Genomic DNA, 24,187 nt, shown 5'->3' on the forward strand with positions numbered 1-24,187 from the left:
ACCAACGCCCCACACACACCCAGAGCCCCACACACACACCCAGAGACCACCACACACACACCCAGAGACCACCACACACACACCCAGAGACCACCACACACACACCCAGAGACCACCACACACACACCCAGAGCCACACACACACCCACACACCCAGAGCCACACACACACCCACACACCAAGAGCCACACACACACCCACACACCAAGAGCCACACACACCCAGAGCCACACACACCCAGAGCCACACACACCCACACACCCAGAGCCACACACACCCACACACCCAGAGTAACACACACCCACACACCCAGAGACACACACCCACACCCAGAGACACACACCCAGAGCCACACACACCCACCCAGAGCCACACACACCCAGAGACCACCACACACACCCAGAGACCCCCCACACACACACCCAGAGCCCCACACACACACACCCAGAGCCCCACACACACACACCCAGAGCCCCACAGACACACACCCAGAGCCCCCCACACACACCCAGAGCCCCCCGCACACACCCAGAGCAACACACACACACCCAGAGCCCACACACACACACCCAGAGCCCACACACACACACCCAGAGCCCACACACACACACCCAGAGCCCACACACACACACCCAGAGCCCACACACACGCACCCAGAGCCCACACACACACACCCAGAGCCCACACACACACTCAGAGCCCACACAAACACCCAGAGCCACACACACAGGAGAGCAAGCAGAGCGAGGGGGCAGGGGAGCAAGCACAGCCAGTGTGCAGGGGAGCAAGCACAGCCAGGGGGCAGGGGAGCAAGCACAGCGAACTTAAAGGAAGGCACGGATACACACACTTGATTACAGGTATTATCATTCTTTTAGCACAAAAAAGGTGGAGGTAAAGGGATCAGAAGGAAAAAGCGAAGGAAGAAGACATTTTCTTTTATATATAAATAAATGGTATTGTCATTTACAATGGCAATAGCTGTGCAGGCCTCAGTTCTCTGGCAGCAGGGGGGGGGGGGGGTGAGATGCACTGATAGAGCTATGTATGTGTCATTTCTCGGGCAGAAGGAAAGTTGACATGCACTGAGGGGTGTGCAGGCCTCAGTCTTAGTTTTGTGGCAGCAGGGGGTGAGATACACCGACATGATAAGGCCGCAGTCTCTGGCAGCAGAGGGTGAGATGCACTGAGAGAGGTGTGTTAGCCTCAGTTTCTGACAGTCGGATGCTTGAGATACACTGACAGATGATAAGGCCTCAGTGCTGTAGCGGAGGGAGATGAGATGCACTGAGAGTGGTATAGACATCAATGCTCTATGGGGGGAGATGAGATGCACTGAGAGGAGTGTAGACCCCACAGAATGATGATGTTTATACCACTTCCCGCTCACGGACACCAAAGCTCCCACCCTTCCAGCAGGCCTCAGACACACACCTACGGAGGGGGGGGGGGGGAGCGGCGGCTTGGGGCACTTACCTTTGACTTGGCTCTCGTACTCCGCCAGCACCCCTCGCTCCTTCCGCAGCTTCCCGTGTGACGTCATCCTCAGCCCTTGAAACTCCCCTTACTCCACAAATGAAAAGTTCCTCTCTGCTCAGTGCCCCCCAGCGGGCTCCTCTGGCATTGGGGGCTCCTGCCCACCGTAGGTAGGGGCAGGGCAGCGGTGCCGAGTTCAAGGGCAGTCCCAAAGGGCAGATGTTTAAGGCAGAGTGCGGAGTCTGCTCCGGAGGAGGGCAGGCATAGCTCCCAGCAGCACCGACAGGCAGGGCGAGGACACATAGGGGTTAATCACGAGATGCAGCAAACACTGCCAGCTTTCAGCATGAATAGGGTCAGGCGCTGGGAGTCTGCGGGGGGGGAGGAGGTATGGGCAAGGTGATGCAGGCAGTGAGAGGTACGATGGGAAGGAAGCGAGTGGATGGTGAGAGCGTGCAGGCGCGTGACAGGTGAGGGATACCACTGTGAGAGTGAAGCGAGGGAGAGGGCGACGCAAGGCTGGGAGGTGTGACAGGATGGGTGACGGAGGAGTGGGAGGTGTGAGGTGGGGGGCTGCACACGGTGAGGATGTAAGGGTGGAGAAATGCAGGGAAGGGGTGTCGGTGGGCAGACGGTTCGTGGTGATGCAGGGGGAACACTGTGGGGGGATGGGGGCTGAGAGGAAGAGGGCGTGAGGACGATGGGAAGAGACACCGCAGAGAGTGAAAGCAGTATTTTAATGCAGGGGGTGGGGTTGTGAGGGTGAGAGGTGAGAGAGGGGTGGGACTGTGAGGGTGAGAGGTGACAGAGGGGTGGAAGTGATAGAGGGGTGAGGGTGCAAGATGACAGGGGAGGGACTGTGAGGGTGAGAGGTGACAGAGGGGTGGGACAGTGAGGGTGCGAGGGGTGAGACAGTGAGGTTGCGAGGGGTGGGACAGTGAGGGTGCGAGATGACAGAGGAGTAGGACTGTGAGGGTGGGCGGCGACGGGGGGGGGAGAACTGTGAGGGTGCGCAGAGACAGAGGGGTGGAAGTGGTGGAGGGATGGGGGTGCAAGAGGACAGAGGGGAGGGACTGTGCGGGTGAGGTGAGAGAGGGGGAGCCTACACTGCGAGGCCCAGGGTAGGCTGAGGCGAGATGTGCTGCAGGGACAGAGGCTGTGAGGGTCACGCACATAGAATTAAAAACAAAGCATAAACAGTTGATGTTAAAAAGGAGAGACGGAGGTAGCCACCTAATAGGTGAATTGCATAATGATAAACTAAAAATCCTGGCTCCACGTGTGACCAAACTGTGTGATCCTGACTCGAATCGTGCTCTGAGAGTCCAGCCGGACTCTTAGCTCGAGTCTGGCTCGACTCTCCATGTTACTTGTTGCCTCGCCCACCTCTCCCTCCAGCCATGCTCTCCTGTGTGCAGACACAGTTGTCACTTCCAGGCCATCACCCCGCCATATCGCGTTGCTTTCCCCGACTAATGAAGTCGCTCTGCGCAAGCCTGTTTATTAGCCTTTCATTACAAGATAGCAGAGTGTGCCCTAATTACACGATACATGTCACTGACTGGCGACGCAAATGGCCATGCCGACCTCTGAGCAGACTGCTGGGTAGCGCCTGGAGCCGGGCTTCGGCCGCTGAGCTGGTGTTTGCTGACCTTGAGCCGAATGCAACTAACCGAAGAGAGGGGGGCTGTGAACTCCCCGGGTCTTAGGTCCCCTACAACTGCCCGTCATCCACCCCTAAAGCGACAGCCGGGTATCATCGGCGGGAAATCGGCGTTGCCATGTCGGGACAGTGAGGGTGTGAGATGACAGAGGAGTAGGACTGTGAGGGTGGGCGGCGACGGGGGGGGGGGGGAGAACTGTGAGGGTGCGCAGAGACAGAGGGGTGGAAGTGGTGGAGGGATGGGGGTGCAAGAGGACAGAGGGGAGGGACTGTGCGGGTGAGGTGAGAGAGGGGGAGCCCACACTGCGAGGCCCAGGGTAGGCTGAGGCGAGATGTGCTGCAGGGACAGAGGCTGTGAGGGTCACGCACATAGAATTAAAAACAAAGCATAAACAGTTGATGTTAAAAACGAGAGACAGAGGTAGCCACCTAATAGGTGAATTGCATAATGATAAACTAAAAATCCTGGCTCCACGTGTGACCAAACTGTGTGATCCTGACTCGAATCGTGCTCTGAGAGTCCAGCCGGACTCTTAGCTCGAGTCTGGCTCGACTCTCCATGTTACTTGTTGCCTCGCCCACCTCTCCCTCCAGCCATGCTCTCCTGTGTGCAGACACAGTTGTCACTTCCAGGCCATCACCCCGCCATATCGCGTTGCTTTCCCCGACTAATGAAGTCGCTCTGCACAAGCCTGTTTATTAGCCTTGAAATAAAAAACACGGACATACAACACGAGAGGGAGGGTTCCGAGTTGGCGGAGATATGGCTAAACAGAAGCGACAGCCGGGTATCATCGGCGGGAAATCGGCGTTGCCATGTCGGGACAGTGAGGGTGCGAGATGACAGAGGAGTAGGACTGTGAGGGTGGGCGGCGACGGGGGGGGGGGGAGAACTGTGAGGGTGGACAGAGACAGAGGGGTGGAAGTGGTGGAGGGATGGGGGTGTAAGAGGACAGAGGGGAGGGACTGTGCGGGTGAGGTGAGAGAGGGGGAGCCCACACTGCGAGGCCCAGGGTAGGCTGAGGCGAGATGTGCTGCAGGGACAGAGGCTGTGAGGGTCACGCACATAGAATTAAAAACAAAGCATAAACAGTTGATGTTAAAAACGAGAGACGGAGGTAGCCACCTAATAGGTGAATTGCATAATGATAAACTAAAAATCCTGGCTCCACGTGTGACCAAACTGTGTGATCCTGACTCGAATCGTGCTCTGAGAGTCCAGCCGGACTCTTAGCTCGAGTCTGGCTCGACTCTCCATGTTACTTGTTGCCTCGCCCACCTCTCCCTCCAGCCATGCTCTCCTGTGTGCAGACACAGTTGTCACTTCCAGGCCATCACCCCGCCATATCGCGTTGCTTTCCCCGACTAATGAAGTCGCTCTGCGCAAGCCTGTTTATTAGCCTTGAAATAAAAAACACGGACATACAACACGAGAGGGAGGGTTCCGAGTTGGCGGAGATATGGCTAAACAGAAAACAGTTAGGAACCTTACCTGGGGGCAGAAGGCAAGAACGGGAAGCCAGAGTTTGTGTCTCCTACGCCTGGAGCTCGGAACGGGAGGAGTGAGAGCGCAGGGAGACGAGAAAAAATGGCGCCCGCCAGCAGCCCGATTCTACCCGCACCTTGAAATAAAAAACACGGACATACAACACGAGAGGGAGGGTTCCGAGTTGGCGGAGATATGGCTAAACAGAAAACAGTTAGGAACCTTACCTGGGGGCAGAAGGCAAGAACGGGAAGCCAGAGTTTGTGTCTCCTACGCCTGGAGCTCGGAACGGGAGGAGTGAGAGCGCAGGGAGACGAGAAAAAATGGCGCCCGCCAGCTTCTGTATTTTTCGTATTTGGGGGCGTGGTTTTGTGGTTCTGAGTGACAGGCAACGTCACTGTCTAAAGAACGCAAAAAATCACGCCCCCAAATCCGAAAAAGACGGGGCTTGTTTGAAGTGACCGTTCTCTCCTCCAATGGCTGGCCTCCGTTTAGGAAGCCAGCCAATGAAGGAGAGAGAGGGCATGGAGGCGGAACCTTCTGCGCTACTACAAATCATTAAATCTCATGCCTAAGACTGCGCAAGCGCAGCCTTTTAGGCCTTCGACCTAAAAAGGAGAGGTATGGCACAACGACCGATGAAAAATTCCACCAATGGATCACTATAACATTCAGTATTTGGGTAATTGATCATCTCCATAAAATCGCTAGCACCAATTCCTTCACTTTATTCTCCAAACTTTCTATAGTTTCATTAACATTTTGAGTTTGAACGGCACATAAAGACATACCTTTTGCTATACTTTTAGTAACATTGCCACGTCTACCACCTCTCCATATTGTTCTGAAGTGCCTGAGTCTGTTGCACTTCCAACACTTTTTGCATACAGCAGTACACTTTTTAAAACTTGATACATGAGAAAAGGAGCCACACCTAAAACATTGTGGTTATTATTCATATAGGGTTCTTTGGACATAGATGATGTGCCGAGCTGCCCACTATTGTTACCACTCTTCACAATAGTAACCTGGTGCAGGGTGTTTTCCAATTGTTTGGAATCCTCTCTTGATGACTCTGTGCTTTTGACTATTTCAATGGTCTCATCTAAAATAGAGTTCTTACAGACCAATAGTGTCAGTGTCTCTTGAATTTTTTTCAGAACTGCACCTTGATACTAATTAATCCTGTATGAGTCAGGATGTAAATTTCTTGTGTTCGCAATACTAGGCCAAAACCTTTAGGGCAGTGACATACTCATCAGATGGGGCTTGCACTCTAGTGAAAAATATGTGCCTTTGTGCACTAAGTTGACCTTGAATTAAAAATAATTTCCAATTGTTTAACAGCACACTGGTATTCATCTTGCATTTCATCTTCTGCAGGGTTACATTCAGGTAAGTGGTAAAACACATGTTGCCCGACGACACCTAAATAATAGTATAATAAATTCTTTTTTTTGTCAGGTCTGAATTTTTGTCCATTAATAGCATGTAGATATACATTAAACGATCTGATCCAGAGCTGCCATTTGAGTGGAGGTTCCTCAAAATCTTAGAGGAAAGGTGCAGGAGGTATAACTGTTTGCATCATATGGAACCAATTTTATGCAATAAGCACTATAACAAGACACTATAAACTGATGGTAATGTACTTCGAATTACATCCACAGTTTGCAGTTCTGAAACAACAGATGATAACAGTAACTAATGATATTACACACATTAACAAATGTTAATATCCAGACATAGAGTGTGTCACTATTAGCACACAATTTTAAGTTATCCACCAAGATGATAAGTAACGTTGCTAGATGCATACCTTAGAAAATGTCACACAAGGAATGCGTGGTAATTGCTGTTAGCACAAAGCTTGCTATAACCTGTATTGGTAGCAGGTGGTGCTGTTGGACACAACCTCTGGAAAATGAAACCCACGCGATGAGATGCAAAGGTCTGAAGGAACGTCACTGCAGAGGCAGAAGATGTCAGTGAAGAGGCAGAAAGCAGCTGGCAAGAAAATGAAAACCTGTCTGACGAAAGAAGATATGCAGTCACACAGAGAAAGGTAGACAGTTGTCCTCACTGTGGGGGCTGGCCTGTAGCCGGCTAGGCCGGCGCCGGGGATTTAGCCGCATGCTATAACAGTTCATGCTTGGGGTAACGCTGAAGTTCTGTCTCACACAAGCATTTGTGTTTGTGCTGAGTGTTCGGCACTGGAAGTTCCATGGCTCATGATCACTATGATATTAGTGCTCGAGCTGGAAGAACGCATGCAGTATTGCATTGCAATTGTAATGTAATTGCATTTATATAGCGCTTACTACACATGATGAGGCATCAAAGAGCTTTCAGGGTCCAGAAAGTTTCTTCTTTTTATGAGTTCATAGCAGTAGGAGGGTGTTTGGATGAGTAAAGGAGTGGTGGAGGCGGAAGAATCAGAGAGATGGGTTTTGAAAGGCTTGTTTGGGAAATTTGTTTAGTAAAAGAGGTATGGCATAATACAAGAAGGGGTGGAGGAGGAAAGAGTCTAGAAAGGGTTATTTTGGGAATCATAGTAGTGGTATGAGGCTTGAGATGAATGACAGAGTGGAGGTAGAGGATATAGTAAGAGAGGTATAGGGTGAGAAATAGGGTAGTGTATTGGAAAGAGCAGTAGAATGAGGTTTGAGTTGAGTCAGAGAGTTGGGCTAGAGGATATATTGAGAGCAGTATAATGTGAGAAATAAGGAAGAGTGTTGGAGAGAGTAATAGAATGAAGTTTGAGATGAGTCAGAGTGGAGGTAGTGGATATATTGCCAGAGATATAGGATGAGATATAGGGTAGCGCATTGGATATTCTGAATTTGAAGCAAAGCACTATAAAGATAAAAAGATACTAGTATCACAAAGCACTATAAAGATACAAAAGATACTAGTTGCCCCCTAGGGGACCTCTGGATTGAAGAGGAATTAATTCCCCAATTTAGAACGCGCCACAGGGCATGTTTGCAATCACATCACCTCAAGCCCTGCCCTCTACCTTCACCACTGTGCAAACGCTCCCTGTAGCGTGTTCTAAGTTGGGGAATTAAGTCCCCTAGGCCACCAGGAACCTCCAGTATGCGCCAGGGGGCTGCGTTGCAGAGAGGTGTAATGAGGCCACCACCCTTTTTACACCTCTCTGCAACGCAGCACCCTGGCACGTTTTCAGAGGGGGAACTAATTCCCCTTGCATACTGGGGGTCCCTGGGGGCCACCTAGCCCACCAGGAACCTCCAGTATGCGCCAGGGGGCTGCATTGCAGAGAGGTGTAATGAGGCAACGCCCCTTTTTACACATCTCTGCAACGCAGCCCCATGGAGCTTTTGCAGAGGGGAACTAATTCCCCTTGCATACTGGAGGTCCCTGGGGGCCAACTAGTCCCCCAGGAACCTCCAGTATGCGCTCAGGAAGGTACAGAGTACAGTACAGACTACAGTACAGAGTAAGGTACTTCGTACCCCATGATTTAAAAAATAAATATTATGTTTTTGGGCCTTAGGGGTCCTTGTGGGACCCCCTGAGCAGGCCTTGGGGATATGGGTGTTTCTACCCTGTCCCCTTTGTATGTTGTGCAGGTTTGTTTCACTGCTTTCTTGTGCCTCAGTTCTACCGAGGCACAAGAAGGCTGCCAACACTTCCTGGTTTGGAGTGTTGACAGACAGTTGACAGCCAATGACCATGCAGCTCGTGCTCGGGAAGGTACAGAGAACAGTACAGAGTACAGTACAGAGTATGGTACTTCGTACCCCGCGATTTAAAAACAAATATTAAAAAATGTGGGGGCCATGGGGGTCCTTGTGGGACCCCCTGAGCAGGCCTAGGGGGTCAGGGTGTTTCTACCCTGCCCCCTTTTCGTGTTTTGCACGTTTGTTTCACTGCTTTCTGTGCCTCGGTTCTACCGAGGCACAAGATGGCTGCCAACACTTCCTGGTTTGGAGTGTTGACAGACAGTTGACAGCCAATGACCATGCAGCTCATGCTCGGGAAGGTACAGAGTACAGTACAGAGTGCAGTACAGATTACGGTACTTTGTCTCTAGATATCACTATGATTTTACTTTTGATTTCCTCAGGAACTACTGAACGGATTTACACCATTTAACAAAAAGCACAATCTGCGAACCGAACTCTACCTTCTTGCCAAATTTGGTGTAATTCCGTCCAGCCGTTCGGGCTGTAGCCCTGGCTAAAGGTCCTTTGGAAAATTGCATGGGGAAAACATGTTTTGGGACCCCCTTTTTTCTCGGCCCCCACTTGACGAATCACCCCCAAACTTTAAGGGAAGGAGCGGAGCGGAGCAGGCCATTTTCTTTGAGAATTTCGCAAAGATTCGCCCACCAGCGATAAAGTTATTCCAAATGGAAAGTTGTGGATTTCCTATCGAAACTAGGTCCTAACTATATCTACCTACTTGCGACCGCCAATAGGTAATATATATATATATATATATATGTATATATATATATATATATATATATATATATATATACCGTACAGAGTACAGTACAGAGTATGGTACTTCATACCCCGCGATTTAAAACAAAAAAGAAAAAAACATGTTTGGGCCTTGGGGATCCTTGTGGGACCTCAGAGCAGGCCTAGGGGTCAGGGTGTTTCTACCCTGCCCCCTTTCTGTGTTTTGCACGTTTGTTTCACTGCTTTCTTGTGCCTCGGTTCTACTGAGGCACAAGATGGCTGCCAACACTTCCTGGTTTGGAGTGTTGACAGACAGTTGACAGCCAATGACAATGCAGCTCATGCTTGGGTAGGTACAGAGTACAGTACAGAGTACTGCACAGAGTACGGTACTTTGTCTCTAGATATCACTATGATTTTACTTTTGATTTTTCAGGAACTACTGAATGGATTTACACCATTTAACAAAAAGCTCAATCGGCGAACTGAACTCTACCTTTTTGCCAAATTTGGTGTAATGATACAATGCAGCTTGAATGTTTATCTTTTGGCAATCAGTAACCAATGCAGGGCTTTAAAGGCAGGACAAATGTGGGCTTGTGGCTTTATATGTAAGAGTAGCCTGTCAGGAGATTTCTGAATCTGTTGTAGTCTTTTTATAGTTGTTAAAGGTGATCCATGGTAGAGGCGTTTGGGGTAATTGAGTTTGGACAGAACAAGAGAGATGGTAGCCTAGACCTTGTGTGGAAATCCCAGGTGGAGGAAGATGCGTTGCAGAATTTTTATAGTAACAAAGCTTGATCTTGCTAGTTTGTCCACTTGGGCATTCAGTGATAGCTTGGAGTCCATGGTAATTTCGAGGTTTCTTACTTCCTTTGATACTTTAGGTAGTGATCCCAGATCATCAGGACATTTGGTGAGTGGGTCATAATTATTCCAATCGCCACATGTGTGTATTTCCTTTTTGGAAGCATTCAGTTTGAGATGACTCCATGTCATTCATTAATCCACGGCTCTGAGACACCTGAACATTGGTGCTTTTTCAATGTCTTTATAGTTATAGCACGTGAAATGAAATTCATTGATCAGTGCTGGTAATGACTTCATCTAGATGTTGAAAAGCATGGGTGAGATGATAGAGCCTTGGGGGACCTCTGCTTTTATGAAGTACGGTTTGGAAGAGAAAGGGGGCTATGGATAACATTACTTCTGTTGTGAAGGTAGGATGTGGTCCAGTCTAGGGCAGTCCTCTCTAAGCTGACTTTGTAGGGTCTTTATTTCAGAGTGTCGTGGTCAACAGTGTCGAAGGCAGCTGAGAGGTCCAAGAGAAGTAGTGCTGCATCCTCGTTCCTGTCAACTGTGTTCTTAAAGTTATCCCAGATGGCAATGAGGGTAGATTCTGTGCCTCTTCCTGGTAATAGAAATGTAATTGCGAGCTGCTCGAGTTCAGAAAATATAAAAACTCATAGAATAGAGTTACCTTAAGTATAACACTTGCCCAAATGTATCCGACACTGGTAGATGCCTTTTCATAACAAATCCTTCTCTTTTATTAGATTTAATTGCCGCACTCTATCTAAACACAAGTCAGACATCTTTGATCTACTAATAAACGACAAACCCGATGCGATTTCCCTCACAGAGACCTGGCTCCATGAGAGTTCAGGTCCAGATATTGCTGCGACTTTGCCCGCAAATCATGCTATAGTGAGGAAAGACAGAAGTGAAAATATGGGAGGTGGGATAGCGGTCATCTTTAAGAATGATTTTAAATGCGAATTTGAACATCTGCCTTGCCCACATTGTGCGGCCGCTCTCTTTCAGTTGACACTATCCCCAAAATTCACCCTCTCAGGTATACTTGTATACCGCCCCCCTACCTCCCCTTTATCATGGAACAAGACTTTTAAGGAATTCATAGCCCCTCTAGTCACGAAAGCAGCAAATGTCTCCCTTCTTGGAGACTTTAATCTCCACTTAGAAAACACTTTGTGTAAAACTAGTTTAAACTTTATTTCTGATTTAGCCTCTTTAAACCTCCATTTATTAAACTCCGGCCCCACACATGCAGCAGGGCATCTTTTAGACCCAGTTTTCTCAAATCTTAGAGAGATTTCATGCTCTCCAGCCCTGCCTACAATTTGGTCGGATCATTATTTGATCAATTTCAACGTAGCTCTCCCACCACACTTATCCTTTACCCCTGGTACGCCGGTCTCAAAGAGTAGAAATTGGAAAAAGTTAGATATCAACGCGCTAAACTTATTTTTGGACTCTCACAAACCTTGCTCATCTCTTTCAGTAAACCAGCTATTATCCTCTGTTCAAAATTGGTTTTCAGACGCCATAAATTCTTGCTTACCAATCACGAACAAAAAAATGAGTAACCATCGCCACCGGCTCCTTGGTTTACTGAGGCACTGAAAATGGGAAGAAAAAAAACTGTAAACGTTTAGAAAGAAAGTGGAGACAGAATTACACTCCTGCTTCAAAATCAGTTTATCGAAATGCAAGCTTGCTAGAGCAGAATATGTCTCAAGCTCTGTCCCCTGCATTAACGAAATCTAAATGTGAGGCCTGGGACTAATTTTTTGTGCAAAAATTGGACAAAATTTATTAAAACATCGTGCTTGATCAGACTAAAAATGTCTTCACCAACCCACCACTTCCACCATCATCTCCTGATGCTGAATCACTCCCAAATCCAATGGGTCAATTGAATTCTCATGAACACTCTTTGACCACTTGACCTCCGCTTACTACTGAAAGTCTAACAACACTCTTAAATAGCATCAAATCTGGATCACCAAATGATACTTTAACTGTTTCAATACTAAAACAGGTGAGCGCTGCCTCATTGGCTGTGATAGTGAATCTCCCCAATGCCTCACTACATGAAGCTATCATTCCAGTGTCCTGGAAACATGCTATGATTCACCCTCTCCTGAAAAAGGCTAACACCGACCCTGAGGCGCCCAGTAACTACCGCCCCATATCCTTACTTCCCATTTTGTCAAAGATCTTAGAAAGGCATATTCACCAACACCTCAGCAATTTTGTAACAACACATGATCTCCTCCATCCCTCTCAATCGGGCTTCAGAGCGGGTTTCTCAACTGGAACCACCTTACTTGGGGTCACTGAAAGCATACAGCAACATCTGGACAATGGTGACACCGTAGCGCTCATTTTATTGGATCTGAATGCTTCCTTCGACACGGTGTCACACGCTGTGCTTGTAAACAGTCTTATGTCACAAGGCATTTGTGGGCCAACCCTAAACTGGCTCACTGCCTTTCTTACAAAACATACCTTCCAAGTGTTTTCACACTCAGCCTGCTCTGAAATCCACTCTTTTGCCCATGGGTGCCGCAGGGGTCCATCCTCAGCCCGCCATTATTTAAACTTTATGTGAGACCACTGGCTGAGGTAGCTGCAAAATCAGGATTATCCCTCTTCTCTTACGCCGATGATTCACAAATCATTTTCTCCCTTTCCTCACAGAAAACAGATGATTCATCGATTCTCAAAATTGGCTTATACAAAATAGCTTTTTGGATACAGCAAAATTTTCTTAAATTAAATGGGGAGAAAACGGAGATTCTGGTATTAGGGAAGAAAAAAGACTTATGGAATCCCCTACACTGGCCGAGTGAAATGGGCTTTTCCATCCCAGTCCCCTCAAGTTAAAAATCTGGGCATTATAATAGATGGCTCACTCAGCATGCATTCTCAATCAATCAAACTATCAGCAACCTGTTTCACCACCCTTTGACGGTTAAGGAAAATCTGTTGGATGCTACTGGAATTCACCAGAAAAACCGTAGTCAATGCCTTAATAACATCGAGACTTGACTACGGAAATGCTCTTTACCTGGGGACGAACAAAGCTGTAGTCCACAGATTACAAATGGTTCAAAATGCCGCTGTCAGACTTCTATGCGGAGTCCCTAAGTTCTCCTCCGTCTCGAACTACAGACGCAAGCTGCATTGGCTTAAAATAGAAAATAGAATAAAATTCAAAGCCCTGAGTTACATGCACAAAATGTAATCCCGCTGTGCCACATGCTATCTTCAGTCCTTGGTCAATCCTTACCTTACCCCCCGTAATCTCAGTTCTGTCACCCAGGGAAGGTTTGTTGTCCCTAAATTCAAACTAGCCCGGGTGGGCGGTAGGTGTTTTTCCTATCTCGGTCCCTCGACTTGGAACTCTTTACCCACAATTCTTGGGAATGAAACAAATTATACACAGTTTCGTAAGTCTTTGAAAGCTTGGCTGTTTGACAAATAAGTGCTCTAACTGCCTGGCTCCTAGCCCTGACCCGTCTTTTGCTGCTGGAAACCTTTTTGGGTATCTGTCGCGCACTATAAATTAAAAAAACTAAACTAAACTAAACTATGCACAGTGGTGGGTTCTCTCCTTCTTTTAAATGGTACACACGTAGCTGAGGACGGTTGACCTCCTGGCCCAAATGCAAAGCGTTGCCTATAGAATAGCTTCAGTTGAAAGTGCTCCTTGTTGCCAAATATAAAGTGATGGAGGCGCGTAGACAAGTAGGAGTGAACCAAGAAGATGTTTTATTTGCTAAGAAGTCAAAGTATAGATACAGGTACAATGAGTTCAGAAGATGGCTTCAGCTGCTAACCATCTTAAAGCATCATGTACGAGCAATCTCATCTAGAATATTGCATTCACAAATGAAAAGAACACTTACAATACAAGGTCATAGTATGTCCTGACCACCAATACTAGGTCAGAATATAAACACTGGACAATGACATAACCACAATACTATACCTCATGATGAGATTGAAATCATTCAGTGAAGCTGTTTTTTTGTTACCTATGAAGAAGAATATGTCATTGCCATTTGAAAGGATAAGAGCATCCACTTCCCTTCTAACTTTGTGATTTAAAAAAAACTGAACTGTTAGTGCACCTGCAGTCTGTCAGTACATATAATGTATACGTGAGCGTAGTGGGAATGTTTGCTCCTGCTGTGGCTGGCTGGAATGTCCGGGAGAGGCTGTGAGTAGGCATTCAAAGGCATGACTAACTGGATTTTCTTTTTAAACTGTTTTTATTAAACTAGAAAGGGAAGGCTTCGGTCATCGCTTACAATTCTTCATTGGCTGCAGCAGTTACACATATTTCAAAGTCAAATAATTACATAGTATATAAGGATGCAAAAGGTGGGATATACGGTTCACTTATTATACATATCAAGGCGATAACTGTTCGTCCAGGACGGGGACACTTGGGGGCTCACAAATATTTCCACAATAAGTGTTCCACTTAGTCCAGATTGTTATCCATTTTCGAGGGCAGCCACGTGCTACCTATACCGTATTCTCCTGTACCATACACCAGTGTCATGATTCCCTATCCCAACTCCCTTAAATTCCTGCTTATGTACATGCAGGACTAAAAGGTGGTTCATACAGCTTGCAGAAAAAGCGTAATATTCCCTGAAGAAAACCCACCCCTGTCCCGTGCTTCCAGCACACCCTAGTTTGAGTATGGTAATGCGAGTTTAACTGTCTAGAAATATGCAGTGTTTATATAATACGTGCCATGTCACAAAACCTTGTGCTGCCTTTGTATTTCGTTTTTATATACAATATTGTGCGTAGTAATGTGTAAACATATGTACTTTTCCACCAATTTAAAACTCATTAGTACTGTGCGTTCTGCAGCAAAGAAAAATCAAAGGCATCATGCGTTTTGCATCGATGCAGTCTCCCAACTTGCGCACGTTGTGTGGAACGCGCACAACTTCATCATTCTTCTTGGGTGTGGCAAGCCTATTTATTGCCACACCCAGCTTTCAGGAAGCGCTTTGCTTACTGAAATCACCTTACAAGCAAATTGACGGGTAAGATTGCTTGTAAACCTGACAGAAGGCAAAGCCTACGAATATTATTTTGCCCAGACGTTATGGATGCGACTACTTCAGTGTCATTGCAAGATATTGCAGCAATATTAACTGATATTAAATCTGAAAATGCAGCTCTTAGAAGAGATATTTCTGCTTTACAGTCAAGTATGCACGCTCCAAACGTTTCAGGTCCAGCCACCTGGAGTTTTCCTACCTCTCAAAAACCTGTGTTAAAACCACCTACGTTTCAAACTGGAATGCACACCTAGCCTTAGTATTTCTACCTACAAGGTTATTAGTTAGGGTACTGGGAAGTTGGGGCCCGATTCACAGAATGAACTTAAGACTCAATCCTAAACTTACTACTATTTTGGTATTCACAGAATGCACTTACTATTTGTGGCATTCACAGAATGAACTTACTACTTTTGGTATTCACAGAAGTTAGAATTTTGTCCTAAGTTTGTCTTAAGACAGACTTAAGACAGACTTAAGACAAAATCCTAACTTCTGTGAATAGCAAAAGTAGTAAGTTCATTCTGTGAATGCCAAAAGTAGTAAGTGCATTCTGTGAATACCAAAATAGTAGTAAGTTTAGGATTGAGTCTTAAGTTTGTTCTGTGAATCGGGCCCTCTGTTCATAACGTCTCTACGAAATAACCTTACAAGCAAATTGACAGGTAAGATTGCTTATAAACCTGACAACCAGTCCATATCCGCCTTCCAGGTAACCAGTGTTGGTGGTGCCGCCGCTCCCCACAGACGGGCAATGTTCTGCTTTGTAATCACCTGGCAAGGGTCGCCCAGTGTTTGCCCTTGGTATTAAGGTCCGTGGGCTCCCAAACTTTAAAGAGGCATCTCTTGGCTTAGGGCCTAATTACCACTCCCCAGACTGTGCTCATACATTCATGTACTTTTCCCAACACTCTTGTATTTGCTCATACTCCCAAATAATATGCATAAAGGAGCCTTCTGAACCAAATTGCTTTTTGCACAACCCTCCGTCATCTCCTTAGGGGGGACAGTGCCTCCTGCCATTCCTCGTCATCCAACTTGAGGCCTTCACCCCCTCATTTCTCCCTTAATGATACTAAGGGGTCGGGAGTATTGCAGATGAGCTATTTATATGTGAGGGAGATGACTTTGTCTGGCAAGTATTCATCCAGCAGCCCATCCTCGAGAGGAGAGGATGCCGGAGGGGAGAATCCCACGGGAATGTTAGACTGAAGGGAGTGTCTGACTTGTACATATTTAAAATATTCTGAGTCTGCTAGCTCGTGTGTCTGTTGGAGTGTGGCGAATGCGATCACCCCATTTGGTCTCCATAGATCTCCAATGTGCGAGAGCCCAATCAGGTCCCATTTGTCGAAACCCTTAGTCTGCCCAAGTGTACCCAGGCACTCAGAATCCCATAGTGGGGTGGCGAGCGTGAGCTTTTTGGCCCATCCTAAGCTACTATTAACCGGGTGCCAGAGCTGGACTGAGTGTTGTGTGGGTCCTGTTAATGAATATTTGTTGGGCCTAGAATAGAGCACCTTCGTAAAGTTGCCACCTGGAAGCATCCATTTGTCCATCCTGTAGCCTGGGTCATCCCCCCCTAGATAGGTGCAATAGTTTGTGGCTGAAAGATGCGCTGCCCAGTAGTACTTTTGATTGTCTGGGAGTCCGATGCCCCCGTCATATCAACCGAGCGTTAACTTGTGAAGCACTATGTGTGGTTTACCTTCCCACAGTTGTTCTCTCTGGGTACTTTCAATGTCTTTGAAGAATCTAGGTGGAACCAGGTCTGGTTAATTCTGGAGGGCATAAAGGAAACCCGGCAACGTCATCATTTTAAAAAGCGCTGCTCATCCCAATAATGACAGTGGCAGCGTCTTCCTGGTGATGGTGTCTCGTTTAAATCTCTGAAGGGGTGGAGGAGATTGTGCTCGTAGCAGAGTTTTGTATCAGTTGTGATGAAAATACCCAAGTATTTAAATCCGTCTGTGGCTGTCAGGATGGGGCAATCTCTCGGCAGTGGGGGGGTTCAGTGCAGGACATATAACTGCGACTTACTCCGGTTGATTCTGTATCCTGAGTTTTTCCCAAAGTTTGTGAAGATGTCGAGGACCAACCACAGCAACTTCTGGGGAGAGGCTAGGTATAAGAGCATGTCGTCTGCGTAGAGTGAAATTTGATCCTCCCATCCCTCAGCCCACCTAAATCCCCTGTTGGAAGGGTCTTGCTGTATCCAGGCTGCTAGCAGCTCAAGCGATAGGGCAAAAATCAGAAGGGAGAGAGGGCATCCCTGCCGCGTCCCTCTGCCGAGATTGAACACCTCTGAGACTTTTTTATTACTATCACTTGGGCCACTGGCTCTGTGCAGAGATGCCGCGCCAATCCAATGAAGCCCAACTTCTTGAGGACCGCCATCAGATACGCCCATTCAAGTGGCATCCAGGGAGACCACTATTGCATCTTCCTGGATGGTGGCCTAGCTCCCCAGTACCCTGTGTAATCTTCTCGGATTGAGCGCGGTGTTACGGTGTGGCATGAAGCCCGACTGTTCAGGATGGACCAGTTTACCTATCACCTGTCTTAGCCGGTTCACCAACAGTTTGGCGAGGATTTTGGACTCCGCATTTAGCAGGAAGATAGGTCTATGGGAGGTTCATTAATCTTTGAGCTTCCCTTCCTTATGTATGGTGACCAGCGTGGCGATACGCTAGTCACGCAGGAGTAGACTGAGGTCTTTACAGTCCTCAAACATTTTCTTGAGGTATGGGGCTAACTTGTCGGGCTTCAGTTTGTAAATTCAATGGGCAGTCCATTGGGGCCCAGAGCTTTCTCAGGCTGGATGTCCCTTATCGGTGTGGCAAGCTCATCATTTGTCAGCGCGCTATCTAATACTTCCCTGTCGGGGTCTCGGAGGACAGGTAATCGGATGTCATCAAGATATGCGGAGAAATCTTCCTCCGGCAATTCCGAACCACTCTGATACACCTGTTTGAAGTGGTTAGCAAATTCTAGCACTATTTCGTGGGGTTCCGTCAGTACTGCGCCTGCCCTACTCTTAAGTTCTGTTGCAAACAACAGGGTTGTACCCATAAAGTCAAAGGGAGCTGGGTGAGTAATTGTTACGGACAGAGGGGTCCCAGACTTAAGGAAGCAATTGGTATGAAGAATACCACAAGAATAATTGACAATCATGGAAAAAGAAGGAGAAGACAAATCGTAAGTGCAGTGTTTTTATTCACAACGCACTGAACAACTTTTTTATGGTTTAGACGATATTAAAGGACAAATTGATATTTTTTCATTGTTTTTTTTGTACCCACATAGGAAAGAGGGGGAAAAAAAAGGAGTGCAGGGTAAAGATTGAAATAAAAATAGTTGTGACTCACTATTATAAATTGTGACATAAACAACATACATTAAAGTTCATGTATATGTTCTTTTTTAGATGGTCCCAATCAATCGGGGCCACACGCGATATGTACAAATCAATACATTTTATTTATGCAATCAAACTTCTAAACAACTGTATGTATCCTGCTGGTGGTAGGAGTTGATGGGGTAGATAGAAGTCTACGTTTCGACCCTTAAACTTGGTAGGTTAGCTGATCCTTACAACGCGGGTCTTCATCAGGACAAAAGGGAAGGGTAGGGGGGCTGTCCTCCTTGGGTAGAAGAGGAAATTGGAAACTTATAAGTCATGGGGGGCTACACAGAGTCCCTATCAACCGTAGTGGAGGAGCCACCAGGTAGTGGCGTTAAAATACACTGAGGAGAGGAAGAGAGAGCCACGTAATTACTTATGCTCTCACCGTGAAGTCAGGATTTACCTTCACGGGGTGGTGGGTCAGAAGATATCGGATGTTGAAAAATTCACTCCGTGGGAACTGAAGGAGCGAAAAGTACTGGGTAAGGATCTGTACATTATGTTATAGAAGACGAATATTCTTGAAAGAAGTGTGAAATAATTACCTTGTGGTCAAGGAAACCTGTGATCAGGAAAAACGGCTAAGAGGGTTCAGTCGGTTGGTCGTATCTAAAGGGGCAAGTGGAACGACTAGTAAGTATTGGAAGGTAGGAATCTTACAAGCGTAACTCAAAACATGACACGGAGGTCTCATGTCGAGCTTACCTTTTCAAACACTATTCTGGAGCTTGTTCGGGGTCTCGAGGCAAAGGCTCATCGCGTCTCCCGTAACCAGGAAGTAAGTCAGGGATGGGGCATGGTTACCTTTTATATGGAGTGAAGACAGACTGAACATGTGGAGGTTGCTAGGTAACCTAAGGCGTCTCAAGCCGCCCATACGCGAAACTACCACAAGTGGATAAAAGCGCATAGTACGTCATTCAGGACACACAACAACTTTCTGTGTATTGTATACAGACCTCGTGAGTGCGTGAACCTACCGCCAGGGTGGTTTAGACGCACGACATATTATGGTGTGGGAAAAAGACGTATGTAAAAACATGTTTCAGTAGGACATCTGTTCGCGTGAACCTACCCCCATGGTGGTTTAACGCCCAGCATTGTAAAGAGACAAGTTGCACAGATAAGCATTATAGACTCAGAGTGAAGCGAAAGGTAATAGAGTGAAATTTAGAGGATTGCTAGTTGAGCAAAACTGCTTTCAGATTCATTAAGGCCATTTCGCACAGAGTCAAAAAAGTCGATCCATTTGAGTTCCCTTACGTTGAGAATAGGTGCAATGTTGCCACCCCTGGGGCCAAGTTTAACCTGTTCAAGTACCCCCTTTGAAAGCTTCAGTTCCCACGGAGTGAATTTTTCAACATCCGATATCTTCTGACCCACCACCCTGTGAAGGCAAATCCTGACTTCACGGTGAGAGCATAAGTAATTACGTGGCTCTCTCTTCCTGTATAATCCTCAGTGTATTTTAACGCCACTACCGGGTGGCTCCTCCACTACTGTTGATAGGGACTCTGTGCAGCCCCCCATGACTAATTAGTTTCCAATTTCCTCTTCTACCCTAGGAGGACAGCCCCCCTACCCTTCCCTTTTGTCCTGATGAAGACCCACGTTGTAAGGATCAGCTAACCTACCAAGTTTTAGGGTCGAAACTTAGACTTCTATCTACCCCATCAACTCCTACCACCAGCAGGATACATACAGCCGTTTATGAGTTTGATTGCATAAATAAAATGTATTGATTTCTACTCTTAAGTTCTGGCACTAGCCTCTTCACCCTCTCTTTCTTGTTTAGCCAGGCGATTAGCTTGCCTGCTTTATCCCCTTGGTCGTACAGTTGTCCATCCTTATCCCTCGCGAGAGTTTTGGCTGCATCAGTCGCAACTGCTCTGTATTCAGCTGCCTTGAGTTGTAAGTTATGAAGAGCGTCCAGCTCCTCCCCACCCTTTGCCGCCTCCTCAAGGCGGAGGAGATCCTGTTCAATACTATTCATTTCTTTATGTTGTTCTTTTTGCCATCCCGGCTATAGCAGAGAGGGTATCGCCAGAGGTCCGTAAGGCCAAAGGCCTCGAGGAAGTTTGAGAGCCAGTTACTCCCAGTACTGATCTCTTGTGGTCTGGAGACCTGGAGAAATACAGCGAGCCAGCATTGTGAGAGTGCAACCATCCCATTGCCCAGAGACCACTGCATAACGCCCCAGTGGGTCGGTCCACATATGCTTTATGTTGAGTAGAAAGGTGCGTTTAATTTGGATGCCCACCCCTCGTTTGCCGGATGTGAAGCCAGCGTGTGCGACCATGGTGTACCCCCATCTATCTAACGCCTTACATGTGTTCCCAATTAGATGCGTCTCTTGGATAGAGCAACATCTGGAGTTTGATGTTTTATGTATTGGAGAACAATGCTTTGTTTAACCTTGTCGTTAACGTTCCAGCTTAGGAGCTTTAGACTCTTATCCCACTTCGTACTCATTTTTGCCGATGGGGTTCCTGCCATGCGTCCGAAACATGCAACAAAGCAATGATAGAGAAATTTTGTTTGTGAGTGACCAGTGCATGACCAGTAACTACCCCCCACCTCCCACCTCTCCCCCCAATCTCCTTGAGAACAGACAATGAAAATTAAAACAATCCCCCCCTTGATACCAATCACCCCTACCTGCTACCCTGCTACTTATTTTCAAAACTACCCACATCCCCAACAAGCAGAGCGCCTATCGTCCCAAGAACAGTTCAACAGTTGCGGGGGAACTCGGGCTAGTACCGACTCCAGCCGCTAGGGACCTGCCCTCACCCATCAAGGGATAGTGTCATTTTGAGGGCCCCTCAGTACCGCAGAGCCAGTCTCTTATGGTATACCCCCCCACCCCACCTCAACACAGAAAAGTTTTATACAGTTTTCTGGGGCAGATTCGCGATTCCAACAGCATGTAATTGTCCAGTCAGTCTCCGGTGGCCTGTAGCGTCGCCGGGCTGTGTGATCTTGACCTCCAGGATCGTTGACTCCGCCTGTCTGAGTCCGACCTACCATCTGCAGAGCTCAGTGAGTGGAAGTGGGTGTCTCTCCAGTTGTCTCCCATGGTCGCTTCTGACCTCCTTGTGGCCGCCTTATCCAGCCATGCCTGCAACTCCGCTGGGGTCATGAAGAACAGTGATTTCCCATCCGCAATAATTTTGAGCTTTGCGGGGAAAAACATCATATACTTAATTCCTCTGTCCCGTAGAGCCTTCTTGATCCCGGCGGAGGAGTGTCGTGCTTGTTGGACCTTAAGTGTGAAGTCCGGGAAAAAACGCACTGTGGTGTTTTCGTAGAGTAGATCCCCTTGCAGTCGGGCCACTTGTAGAATTACGTCCCGGTCCCTGTAGTTGAGTATTCTTGCAATGATGGTCCTGGGGCAGCCCCGGGTTTTGGTTTTGGGATCGGCGCCCGATGCCCCCTCTCAATCGTGAAGAGGGAGGAGAGCCGTTTCGGCTTAAGATGGTTGAGGATTAAGTCTTCGAGAAAGAGGTCTACGCTCGGCTCTTCTGAGCCATCCAGGACCCCCACCACTCTTATATTGTTGCGGTGGGCCTGCCCCTCCTGGTCCTCGAGCCAAAGGGTCATCTGGCGATGTTGGTGTACGAGCTGTTGTACCTGCTCTTCAAGTTTCTTAGTGGAGGTTTGGAGTTCCAGAACGTTCGACTCAGTCACCTTGACTCTCTCCGTGGTTTTGTTCATGTCGGCCCTCATCAGGTTCATTTCTGGAGACCTTGTTGATTTTGGTCTCAAGAGTCGCTCCCAGCACCTGGATGGCTGCCATTACTGAGCTGAGGGATGGTTCATTGTCTCCAGCCTGTCCACTCTGGGCTTTGTCTTCTGAAGGTGCCTGCTTCGGAACCGCATATTTGTCGAGCTTATTTGTCTGCACCCCTGTACCACCCTCGGGCTTTATGGCAGCAGCGTGTGTTTCGGAGGCGATTTTTGTTCCTTCTGTGCTCCTCAACATAGTTCTAGGGCTTGTTCAGCTCCACCGTCACTCAGTAATTAGTCACTGCTAGTAGTTCAGTTTTTACAGCAGGGCCTCAGGTCTCTGGCCTTGTCTGCGGTGTCACCACATCATTAGTGTAGCCCATGCGGGCAATGGGTTCCCCCTTGTCGGGGTATGGGGGGAAGGTCAGGGTATTGTCCCCCGGTTCTCCGGGCCACCACCGTTGTTTACTCTTCTGGTATTTGCCACTCAGCGCTCTCTGACTGCAGCCTCCCCTTCCGGTATAGCGGTCTAGTGTGCCCACATCTCCGGTCCCTCACCGCTATGAGGGGTGCTCACTGGTTCTGATCTATTTCCCACACATCCCTGGGAATTGATTCTATAGCGCTTACGGAATTGCGCTAGGCGCTCGGGGTTTGATGTTCCCAGCCTCCCAGTTCTGCCGGAAGAACTGTCCCTTCAAGGCACCCCAGGCCACGATGGGTAGATGTGAGCGCAGACTCTGAGAGAGTGGGAGGCGGTGCAGAGATCAGCAGCTTCAATACTGCCCCCTATTATGGTCAAGCGGCATGCTTCTCATGCGATGCAGGGAGCACGGCTCAGCTCACGATCTTCGGTCCCCCCTGCCACATGGGGAGCGACGGCCGGGGAACCGCAGGCCGCAAAGTCCCGCCACCCGCCGCCGAGGCCCGGGAGGACCTCACTGCAGATGTCGGCGTGCCGCAGGCCGAGGCACAGGGAGGGGGCGGAGGGGCGGCAGAGTGAAGGATTGTCGCCGGTCCTCAGCTGGACGGGCAATCAGCCACGTCACGCCCACCGATGTCGGTTCTGAGGCCCACTCTCGATCCCCGCGTGGGCCTTCTCCAGCAACTTCCACCCCACCTTGGAGCCAGCAATCAGGGCGATGGAGCGTCTTCCGGGATCGGAGTTTGGCAGTAATTGGGTCAGCCAACGTTCCGATAGCTCTGCAGGTGTTTTCGGGACTCCTGCTGTAGGATGAATGCCGGATTTAGGGTTATTGGGCATGGTACCCTTTAGGCAGTCATCTTCGCCGGCGTTAGGCCATGCCCTCCAAAGTGGATTATTTTAATGCTGACCCCTTCCTTGAAATCGAAAAGGAAGACAAGGGGACCCTGCTCACTAAGGAACTTCCTTGAAATGACAGACAGGGTCTGCATGAGGACAATGCACACCCGGGCAAGTTGGCCTGAATGTCGAAGGTAATATTCTAGGTTGGAAGCAGCATGAACACCATTTAAAGGCCAAATAGAGGTGAAGGGCTTGCCTGAAAAAGGGGAGAGGTGAGAATCCACAAGGAAGCAAACTCAAGGGCTTTAACTTTAAGATTGTCTAATGAATCTGGATATTTTCCACCCATGAGTTCTTTCACAACCTGGATGGAAGAATATCTCCCACTTTAATAACAAATTACGCAAAACATTTCTGGTCTTCAGATAATATCTTTGTATGTAAGGTCACTCTTATCTTGGTTAACAGCTTTTGAAGGCCTCTTTTATCGAACAAGTCATAGTATGTATTTTGCAAAAGTGTACGATCAAATTTATTTTATCTTGTCGCAAGAACTGCAGCAGTGTGCTGTACATGCATGTTGAAATACTACTTAGGCCCTGATTCTGAGTTTGCTGATTCAAGATGCTTTTTATTGCACTCGATAAATAGCATTACCCTGGGGTGCGTTATTTAACTACATTGCTGCGGCGGCTATTCCGCCGCAGCGCTAAGTGGGCGGGGCAGCCGCGCGGCGGCCGCATGCTGGAGACAGAACCGCTCCGTCACCAGCTGCGGTTGGGCTGTGCTTGTGACGGAGCGGTTCCGTCATGGCCCCGCCCGCTCAATAG

The 24,187-nt window shown here is 47.9% G+C and overlaps 1 protein-coding gene across 1 annotated transcript in view; it reads right to left on the reverse strand.

Moving 5' to 3' along the window:
* Nucleotides 1-1,543, reverse strand: part of LOC147724360 (uncharacterized) — a 54,057-nt gene extending 52,514 nt beyond the window's left edge. The window contains exon 1 of the mRNA XM_086918029.1: nt 1,477-1,543. Within this exon, the coding sequence (XP_086774155.1) occupies nt 1,477-1,543 (67 nt within the window). The remainder of the gene's footprint in view (nt 1-1,476) is intronic.
* Nucleotides 1,544-24,187: the final 22,644 nt, after the last annotated feature.

The sequence above is a fragment of the Lissotriton vulgaris genome, chromosome 4_1, assembly GCF_964263255.1.
Source record: "Lissotriton vulgaris chromosome 4_1, aLisVul1.2, whole genome shotgun sequence".
Classification (NCBI taxonomy): domain Eukaryota; kingdom Metazoa; phylum Chordata; class Amphibia; order Caudata; family Salamandridae; genus Lissotriton; species Lissotriton vulgaris.